General features: G+C 55.7%; 1 protein-coding gene across 1 annotated transcript in view; it reads right to left on the bottom strand.

The window, feature by feature from the left end:
• Window positions 1-749: 749 nt before the first annotated feature.
• Window positions 750-10,677, bottom strand: part of Prkar1b (protein kinase cAMP-dependent type I regulatory subunit beta) — a 94,687-nt gene continuing 84,759 nt past the window's right edge. The window contains exons 9-10 of the mRNA XM_010635449.3: window positions 2,570-2,651; window positions 750-2,014 (exon numbers count right to left, since the gene is read on the bottom strand). Of these exons, the coding sequence (XP_010633751.1) occupies window positions 1,842-2,014; window positions 2,570-2,651 (255 nt within the window). The 3' untranslated portion in view covers window positions 750-1,841. The remainder of the gene's footprint in view (window positions 2,015-2,569; window positions 2,652-10,677) is intronic.

Here is a 10,677-nt window from a genome sequence, read left to right as displayed (position 1 = left end):
CAGGCTTAGCCAAGTCACTGTGCCTTGAGGGGCCGGCAGAGGGGGAGTCCATGGAGACTGCCTGTTTCTGGACCCAGGGGAGCATCTGTCCTCTCCAGTCCCTTGGCCAGAGCCTGAATCCAGGAAATGAACTCTGGGGAGCTGACACCAGCTGTAAGGGCATGTGGGGGGCTCAGAGCCTCGGGAATGGGAGGACCAATGGGGCCATGAGAGTTCCTAAAGGAATGAAGGCAGAGAGGCACCTGGCCTGCCAGGAGCAAAGGCCAGAGCAGCATGGAGCCAGCCAGCATGCTCAGGCTAAATCCTGGCCTCCTTGCCTCACCTGCAGAGATTGGACCTGTGGCCCCAGCTGAGCAGGGGGCCTAAGACTGAGGGCCTTGGTTTCCTTTTCTGTCCCTTCCATGAGCAACAGCATGGCCTCCTACCTGGTCTGCAGAGTGGCCACAGGGTAGATATGGGCTGGAGCAGGCATGAGATGAGGAGCCAATGTTCTGCAGGGAGAGGCTTCCATCTGTGACTCGGACAATGGCCCTAAGCTTTACATTTAAGAATGGCTAAAATAGGGGCTAGGGATTTAGCTCAGTGGTTCTGCTGCCTGCCTCATAAGCGCAAGGTCCTGAGTTCCCAGTACCCCCTCCCCCAAAAAAGAATGGCTAAAATGATAAATTTTGTGTTGTATGCATTTTACCACAACAAAAAGAAAAACCCTATTCAGGAATGACTGCACACAAGAACTCCAGGCCAGAGAGTGTTCTTCACTGCACATTTATTAGCTCATGCACACCAGGAGCGGCCAGGGGCAGTGTGCAGCCACAGAGTCCATGGGCACAAGCGGGATGGGCAAGGGCAGGGGCTGGTCACCAGCAGGGTGGCCTCCTTGGTCACAGCAGGGACAAGATGGGATGGCTCTTGGGCTCTCAGGCTCTGTGCCATCGCCAGATGAGACACATCTAGGGGACAGGTCTATGGATGGTTTGGGGTGGGGCCAGGACAGGCTTCCCTCACATCCAGGGAATGGAGGCCAGGTAAGGAACACATGGTCTTCCTGGGCCAGGGCTCAGATTCATACAGGCATATCTGTGGGGACTCAACAGGAACCTTGATTCCTACAGCTTTTCCAGAATGCTCAGAAAGCCCAGCTCTCCCTCAAGGTCCCCAAGAGGCCACTTGGCAGAGAAGCAGCCAGACACTGTCTGGCTCCCCTGACCCCACAAGAAGGGGCCCCAGTGCAGTGCTCACTGGACTTTGGAAAGTCCCAAACTTAATGGCTCCCTGCCCATTCCAGTGAGGGGACTCGGGCTCTGCCAACTGCCCCAAGTACCAGGTAGTGTGAAGCTCACCCAGGGGTGGGCTCTTCCAATCTCAGCCAGGGACAACTCCTCAAACCTTCCAGGCTCACATGGGCCCCATCCCAGGTCACCATGTCAGGAGCCAGGGATCCAACCAGTGTCCCCTGAGGGCCCTGTGGGAGGAGGGGCAGGGGAAGGCCTAGGCTCTCTTTTCTCACTTCCATCTCTGCCTCCAGCCTGAGTGTCCCTTTGGGCACACCCCATCTGGTGAGATTTGTCTCACAGTGGGCCTAGGCCTGGAGAACCTGACCCCATATGTCCCCCAGAGACTTGAAGGGGCTGGGGTGGCAGGAGGGGAACAGGGGAGGGAAGCTGGCCTATCGCCTCCTTGGTCTTGGGAGATCTTGTTTTCTTGCCCTTTGTTTTTGAAATGCACAAACTGATTACTTATTCCACAAAGAGTCCAAAGGGAAGGGAGGCCATGCTGGGTCGCCAACCCCACCAACCACCTCATGAGGTTCCCAGCCCGGACATGTGGTGAGCAACAGCAGCTCAGACAGTGAGGGAGATGAAGCTGTTATAGCGCTGAATGTTTCTCTTGAGTATCTCAGAGCAGGGCCCCAGCACACGCTCAAAGCGTGGCCGGTCCAGCTTGACACACTTGAGGGGTCCCCGGGCCACCACAGTGGCCGCCCGAGGCCGGTTCAGCAGCAACGCGATCTCCCCTGGGGACAAAGAAAGCACAGTCAGGGGCTCCGCGTGATTTGGGGCTCTTAGAAACCACTTTCCTCAGGGCCAATACCACCAGGCAAATTTGAATTTCAAATATTGTACACAAAATTTTTTTCTGTTAAGTATGTCCAGTCAAATATTTGATACATATTTATATAAACTATCAAAACATTCATGGTTATCTGAAACTCAAATTCAGCTAGGTATTGTCCTGCAGCTACAGGAGCAACAGGTACATGGTAGGCAGCCCAGGGGTGATCAGGACTCCCCCCACACTTCAGGCATGCTGGCAATGGGTGACCCCTGCATCCCTCCCTCCCCTGAGCCTGTCCACCCAAGGTCATGCCCTCTCAGCAGCTACAGATGGGGCCAGTTGATCCTGGGATCCCAGGACCTGGACCTCCATATAAGGTGACATGGGCCGGGGCCTCCAGTCACAGCCACTTTGCAGTTCAGCCCAATCCCCCGGGCCTCACCCAAAGGCCTCAGGGACCCCTGTGCAGTGCCCATTCAGGACCCGAAAGAGAGAGAGAGGGACCTCAACTCACCAAAGTAGTCAGATGGCCCGAGTCGGCCCACCTCCACGTACTCCTCATTGGGGGATCGGCGCTGGAGGACCGAGGCAGTGCCCTGGGAAGAAGGGGAGTGGGTGTCACCTGTGGGGGGCTCATGCTGAGGTCACTTGTGGGGGGTCACCCCTGCCTGGCTCCTTTCTCCTGTGTGACTCCAACACTTCATTCCTCTTGGACACTGGCCGTGGATCTGAGCACCACAAGGCCTGAGCGCCTGCCCAGAGACCAGGCTGAATCCTGTTTCCATGGAGACACATGACAGCCCTCCCCCCTCCAGGAGTCCTAAAGCACCCTGTGTGCTTGCCCTGGCCATCCTGAGGTGGCTGGGAAGCCCCAGGATGATCCCTAGGATCAGTGCTTGGTCCTGGCTGCTTGAAGCTGACCTTGGATGGAAGCTCAAGGACGGGGAGCTGCGGGCAGGGAGGACATGGTCTCAGGGTCACACACCTGCCAGCAAGGTGGCCCCTCCTCAACCCAGAGTAGGGGAGCGGGGTCTGCAGACATCGCCAGCTCAATGATTAACGCAGAGGCTGTGGGCAGAATGCCACAGGCCCTGTGGGACGCAGCACACAACACAGGCTCAGTGAGGGCGGCCAGGACGGCCGGGCAGCCAAGTCTCCCAGACTCCATGTGCCCCTTGGCTGGGCTGGGAGCAAGGCCTGTCCTGGAATCTGGCCTGAGCCCTGGCCCCAGACCCACCTGGCTGCTGATCACTTTGGAAAGCCCATTGTGTCCAGAGAGGTTCCTCCCCTGCGGCCCATAGCGCTCTGGGGAAGGGTACAAGGGGCTTCTAGCCAGCATGGTGACTCACGCCTATACCAGCGCCCCAGGAAGCTAGGGCTGGAGGACTACAAGTTTGAGTCCAGTCTGGGCAATTTAGCAACTTAGGCTGTCTCAAAATAAAAAATGGCTGAGGATACAGCTCAAAGTGAAGGCCCCAGGACCATCAAAAAGAAACCATGAGCTTTCTACGCTGCCCCATGGGAACAGTGGTTTTTAACACTAAGCTCAGCCAGCAGTGTAGCCAGCCCAGTGCGGGCTGATCAGATCCTTCTGTGAGCCTCTCACACACTGTGACCTAACCTTTGTCAAGTTCCACAGCTGGGGAGACTGAGGCTCATACCGCTTGCAGGGCCACCTCTCCTCACCTGGACGGCCCAGCGGCTGGGGCTCTGAGTGAGTTGGTGTAAACAGCACCTCATTTCAAAGTGGGCTTGGCTCACCCCAGCTCACCCCACCTAGCTGGCTGGCTGTGTCAATTAATGAGTAACTCCCACCCCTCCACGGTCTGGGAGACGGGTCAGGGTGCCCACCGTGCCCAGAATCCGTCAGCATCCATTGGCAGCCCCAAAAAGCTGGACTCCCACTGGGCTCTGGGCCTCTATGTGTTTACAAATTTAGCCCATGGGGTGGAGGGTGATATGGAAACATCAGACTGACCCCTGGAGTGCCCACGGTGAAGGCAGGGAGGTGGGGAGTGCACCCTCACCCCAGCCCCTTGCACGGCTCTGCCTGCCCCGGCTGCTCTGGCCCTGGCTGGCCAGGTGCCAGGCACAGGGTGGGCTCCTGGCAGTGCGGGGGTAACCTTGGCCTACTTCTCCCAGGTGGGGACTCTGGAAGGTGGCCTGGACTTGGGCTTCCTGCTGCTCCAAGAACTGACAACTTAAACCGTGGAGAGATTATTTGGGCCAAGGGCAGATCAGGCTGTGAGGTCTTAAGACCCCATGGCCCTGACCCAAGTGTCTTCCACATTCATCCTTCCTCTTTCAAATGCGGGTCTGCATCTTTCACGCCATTTTTAACAATTTTCTGAGTTACAATTGGAATTTTTTGCCAGGGACCAGAAACTTCTAGTTTATAGAATCACTTTGTAAAACAATAGCTAGAAACAATGGTCATATGCATCTAACCCCAGGCATAGAATGCCTAACTTGAGACTGTTAAAGGTTAATGAGGACAAGGGAAGACAGGCTAGAAGGCTTCAGGGCTGGCTAATGCCACAGCCCAGGACTTCGCCCTCCTTCAGTGGGACCTCAGCAGGGTGCTCAGCCCTTAATCAGGTGCCTCATGGTAGCAGAGAGGCTGCCAGAGTTCCAGGAGTCACCACATGCCCCCTATACACACACACACCATCAGCAGGAAAAAAAAGCCCACTTCTTTCTCTTCAATACAAATGCCTTCTGGGAGCTTCCAGAAATGTCCTCTCCAGAGTAGACCTTTTAGTCCCAGAACTGCCAAGAGAGGAGATGGAATCAAAGTGACAACTTACCTCTCACCCTTCTGGGGAGGAAGCTGAGGGTAGGGGTTCTGAGTGACAGGAAGAGGCAAGAGTGGGGTTGGGCACAACACCACCGAGCTGGCTGCGCTGACTGTTAACCTATGTGTTCACTGTCCTGCCACTGATCACGACTGCCGTGGGCTTGAGGCAAGGCTGCAAGCTCAGCACCAGGCCATCAACTGCAATCCATCCCAGAGCCCTTCTGCAGGACATACTGTTCACCCAGCGTTGTCCTCATTCCTGCACTGCCCAGCAAGCGCCGGCCTCCTCTCCCATCACTCAGCTGCAGGAACATAGGGCTCCTGGTAGGGTCTGCTCCAGCACCCTGTGGCTTTTGTGGGGCCCCCAGCTAGCTTGTCACGAGGATGTGCTCTGGATAGTCATCTACCCTGTGGAGTGGTGCCGACCCCTACTGCACGACCATGCTGGGCTGGAAGGTTGCCAACAATACACACTGGTCTCCAAGGAGGGGTCTTCCCTCCCTTAGAGTTTGTGTCTTGCTGAGTCATTGCTGAAATGTCCTGGGTGGCCACGTGGCAAGGCAAGGGGCACATTCCAGCTAGCTCGGGTCCTCCCTGCTGGAAGGGCTGCTGCAGAGGGCTGTGAGGCTATGGGGCCACACTCAGGTCCCCAGCAGGCAGAAGCTGACCCTCCCACCCTCCTCTGGCCCTCTCCAACAGGGCTGCACCTTAAGCTCCTGGAGCTGGGAGATGTGGCAGCTGCCTGGGGCAGGAGAGGCCAGGTCACTGAAGAACACAGGAGTTGCCCTGGTCCATGCAAACCCTCAGCTTCACATGACAGCAGCCACACAGCCAGCCCCCTGGCCTCCAGAGTGACCTCTGTATCCACCTGTACCCTCCACCACCCCATCTGGTTTGTGAGCCTGGGACAGTCACAGAACCTCCCAAGCAAGGTGCACAGATGGGAATAAAGTGTCCACATACTAAGTATTTGGCCAAAGAAACTGTAAAGAGCACAGCTAGCCGTCCCTGAAGCCCTGCCCCTCCCGCAGTTGACAGTGTGGCTGGCAGAAATTGGCCTATAATGGCAACTGAAGCCAGTGGAGCTGGTCTAAGACAGGACATCCACCATGTGCATTAAACACTGTCACCCCTGGCTGTCCACGACAGGTGTGGGGTTACATACAACCCTATTTCCTTACAACTATTTTGATTTTTTAAAAAACTTTTCTCCAACATTAAAAACTAAACACAACTTTCATAAGAAAGGAACCCACATGATCATGGTAGAACCCACCCATGAATGGATGGTTCTCCTGCAATTCCTTCCCATGACACCTGTGGACCTAGCCATCACCTTAGATGCTTGGGCTCCAAGGGCCTCTGATTGAGTGGTCAGACCAGAGCTGGTAGGGAGCTGGATCCCTGCCTTGGGGGCCACTGCTCCAGAAGAGACATTGCCACGGGCATGATAGCTGCCTGGCCTCAGCCCATTTCCAGATGCTGGCCTTCAATGCCTATCCCTTCCACTTGCTCCAAAAGACCTGCTGAGCAGCAGCCACATGCCAGTCGTGGCTCTTGAATTGGGAACACGGCAGATGCGTTCCTGTCCTCTTGGAGTCAGCAACAGCAAGGAAGAAGACCACCAAGCCACAGGCAAGGACACCAAGAGTGCAGAGGAAGTTAGGGAGCTTCCATCAAGGCTGGGCCACTGACCAAGCGACTGGGAGGACAAGAAGAACCACAGGGGACAAGGGAGCCTCCCAGCCTGAGCTAGCAAGGGGAGTTGCAGACAGGCTGGGGCAGGAGTGGGTAGGGGACTAGCATTCTGGAGGGGAGAGGGCAGTGGCAGGGTACGTTTAGTGTTGGGCTGTGGCCTGGGGCTCAGCCCAGCCCAAGCCCAGCAGCACCTGAGACAATCGAGGCCACTGAGAAAGCAGGGGACTTGGAGCCATTCCCAAAGGACCATCACATAGCAGGCAGCAAGATCTCAGGACTATAGGAGCAGCCAGCCAGACACACAGGCTGAATCCACCCACATGAAGCCCATGATCAGGAAAACTATGTGCCGTTTTCAAGAAGTGTTTGTTAAAAGAAACTCTGTGTCACGACCATACCTGGACACAGGTTTCACTCTACCTGAGAGCAGAGAAAAGGCACAAACGTGACAGGGCTGGTGCTGGAAAGGGCTGACAACACACGAGGACCTGGAGTCCGGTGCCCCCAACTCTGCGCCACAGGCACATGCTGAGCACAAGCCTGGCTCTCCAAGGGCCTCGGCTTCATCCAGAGGCCAGGACAGGGCCTGAGACCCAAGGGCCAGCCTCATGGGGCAGTGACCATGAGAGGAGACAGGGAGGTGGGTGGCCATCAGAGCCTTGTGCCCAGGGTCATGGTTCTCACAGCTAATTCTCACCTCTAACAAACTCCTCAAAGCCTGGAAAACTCAGATTCAACCTAACACTGTCACGTTTCACCTCTGTATGTTTCTGTATTTAAGCCAGAGCAAAAATCTAATGTGGGAGTGCATTTGTAGGCACACACTCACATGCACACACACACACACACACACACACACACACACACACACACGCAGAGCACTAAACCCACCCAGGCCTACAGGACATTGCTGGGAAGCTCTGTGGTTTCCACTCTTTTCCCTTCTTTCTTTCCTTCCTCCCTCCCCTCCTTCCTTCTTTCCCTCCTTTTTTTGGTACTAAAGATGGAACCCAGGGCCTTCACACTGAACTGCATCCCTAGCCCTTTTTCTAATGTTTTATTCTAAAATAGGGTCTCATTAAGTCATTAAGTTGCCCAGGCTGGGCTTGAACTTGCAGTCCTCCTGCCTCAGCCTCCTAGAGTGCTGAGATCACTGGTGCCTGCCACCACACCCAGGTATTTTCTGAAGCTTTTAAAAATGCAATCACCATACATAAAACTATTGGCCACACAGAACGTGATTTCAAGCCCAGCCCCATCCATGTAAATCATGTTTCTGAGAGCTCCCTCGGTGAACACAGTGGCTTCTCACTGGCTCATATGAGGAGCCTAGGTCTCTGGTCATAAAGGTGCCCTGTTCAGCCCCCTGGACCTGGCCACCTGAGACAACACGGGCACGTCACACACCTCAGCTGCAAACTGTCCTTGCAACGACGAGAAGACACGCTTGGCTGGTACACATGGAGGTCAGCTTCAAGCCAACGTTTAATGGATTGTCCGTGAGGTTGGGGCCCTGGCACAGGCATGGCCCAGCAGCTTCCGTGGGAAACAAGACATTAGCAGGGGCTCTGGCGCCAGGGCTCAGAGGAAAGGACAGGTGCCAACACAGCCCTGTGAATCCCCTGCAAGGGAGTCCAGGCCCTGCGTGGGACAGGTCCTCCCGCAGAGGGCGCTTTTGCTTTGGGGCTCCCTGGGGCGGGTGCCATCCACCAGGTAAGAGACACAGTGGCTGCGGAAGCTCTGCGGGTGCAGGGTCGGTGGAGCCAGTGCTCAGGGTCAGGGAAAGAGGAAAAGTATCGCAAGAGCCCTTGGGGCCATTGCCAGCCACAACCAACCCTGCTCCCTATACCTTTCTATGTCTAGTTCTTTCCCTGCCATCTGATCTAGGACCAGGTCATACACAGAAAGAGGGGCCAGGGTCTATGCTCCACTCTGGGAGGGCAGAAGAGTCAGAGCATCATGGCTATGGACCAGTGACAGTCTGTGAATCAAGAAGCCAGCAGGATGCCTGCCTTTGCAGGCTCAGGATGAGGGGCTTGGACTGCTCGCTGGCATCTCCGGCCAGCACAAAGCCCACAGCCCACTGCCCCATGACCAGGGCGCCTTCGGCCAGCCCCAGCCTTGGGTGCATAGCTGTGGGTACAGTGGTCGGAGCTCAGCAGACGGACTTATCGAGAACGGCGCATCTGTTAGGATTTTCCTAGCCAAAACATCTGTGTTCATGGCAACGGTCTGCACGGTTCTTAACTCTTCTCCCTGTGGTGCCAGGAGTCTCAGCCAGGGTAATCCAGGCCCTTGGAATCCAGCAGACACATTCCACATCTGTCTCGGCGCAGATGCCTGCACGGCGGAGTGGGGACGGGTGGGAAACAGGACCCAAGGTCTGAAATGGGAGCTCAGCTGGTGTGGGGCCGCCAGGATCTCTGCAGGGTAAGGGGGATGAGAATGACGAGGCTTCTCATACTCGTTTGGGGGCGGCAGTGCCACGCTTTTAAAAATGCCTCTTGTATTAACAAAGAACCAAAAGGACAGTATGAGGGCAAAGGCACAGTCACGGGACCATGACTTGTCCCCGGAAGGGTCTCACCCTCCTCTGTCTTTGGCCACAGTGGCATTTTACTTATATAACTTTTCTTCCCCAGTACTAAGGATGGAACTCAAGGTCTTTGCACTGAGCTACATCCCTAACTCTTTTTATTTTTCATCTAAGTTCCTCAGGTGGGACTTGAATTTGGGATCCTCTTGCCTCAGCCTCCCAGAGTGTTAGGATTTCAGGTTGTACCACCACACCAACTTTCAGACTCCTTTCCAAGAGGACAGGAACCCTGCCTCTGCCATACCTGGCACCTCCAGCTTCTGCAGGTGCTGCCATTCATACAAGGCCCTTCCTATGTCCATCTTCTCCACCTGGAAAACTTCCTGTTTTAATACCCCAATCCTCTTGCTCACCTACATTTTCCCAGTTGGTAGCTGTGTGTTTCACACACACAACCCATCTGTCAGTAGAACCCAAGCCCTGCTGCTTCCTTGGCCCCCGCCCACCTCTCTGCTGACTCAACTTCCCTGGCCCCTTTTCCTGTCCATTATTCATGCAGGACACAGTGTGATTCCCTGGCAAGGCAGCCAACCGAGGTTGCCAAACCACCCAGAATAAGACTGATCTGGTGAGATCTCCACCAACCCCAGATCCCATGGCCACGCTCCCCAGAGAGCTTCCACCTCGTCCCATGTCCAGTCTCTTCCTGAGGCCCCCAAGCCTCCCAGCTGCCCGTTGAGCACAACTCCCTTCCCAATCTGTCCCACACCTGCCTCTCCCTCCTGCCCCCCATCCTTGCAGCCATCTCACTGTCCCCGTACAGTTAATGATGGAGGATTTTTAGCAGGAACCCTGAGGCTCCTGTGGCCACAAGACCTCCATCAGCAGCCTCCAGGGAGGGCAATGGCGGAAACAACAATGGAGCGGGGTGGGGGGCAGCAAGGACAGTGAGCATGAGTGACAGTGACAATAAGCCACAACGTTCCAGAGGCACAGAGATGAGCCAGTCAGGGTGGCCCAGGCTGAGGCAGGAAGGACCCTAAACAGCACAGGTCTCCAGAAGGGATCTGAACAAACGGGCTGGGCAGGAACAAGTGTTGTTTTGCCATTGCTTCAATATTGTGGACATTCATAAAATTAATTTGCTAAGCAAGGAGATAGATTCAACCTTGCATTCCCATGGCAATACCTCCCAGGCCACTTGCAGAGAGTGAGCTGGTCAGTCTCAGCCTTGAGATTTGGAGATTATACAGAGAACTCGCTCAGGCTGTGCTGAGGTCTCCAACAGGGGGCTTGTGCAGCCCCAATTGAGGAATGTGCAGCTGGAAGCCGTGAGCCCCATCCTACTTAGCTTTCCTGGAGAGTACCGTCTGCGGACCTGAATCCCGATGAGGTCATGGAACAGCCGGGCAGCCCGTGCCTCTCTCCAGGACCTGGCATGCAGCACATGCAAGCCGCGTCTCCCTGCCAGGCCTGTGCATCCTCCCAGGAGGCCAGCCAAGCCTGCATTCTACCAGCCAGGGATGGCTTCACAGTCCCACCATCCAGGAGAAAAGGGCAGCCCAGCTCCAGGCCACAGGGGAGGCCTGGC

Source organism: Fukomys damarensis, unplaced genomic scaffold, assembly GCF_012274545.1.
Source record: "Fukomys damarensis isolate Sample0158 unplaced genomic scaffold, DMR_v1.0_HiC HiC_scaffold_17, whole genome shotgun sequence".
Taxonomy (NCBI): domain Eukaryota; kingdom Metazoa; phylum Chordata; class Mammalia; order Rodentia; family Bathyergidae; genus Fukomys; species Fukomys damarensis.
The sequence above is the reverse complement of the archived record's forward strand: the minus strand, read 5'-3'. Positions and strand labels throughout refer to the sequence as shown.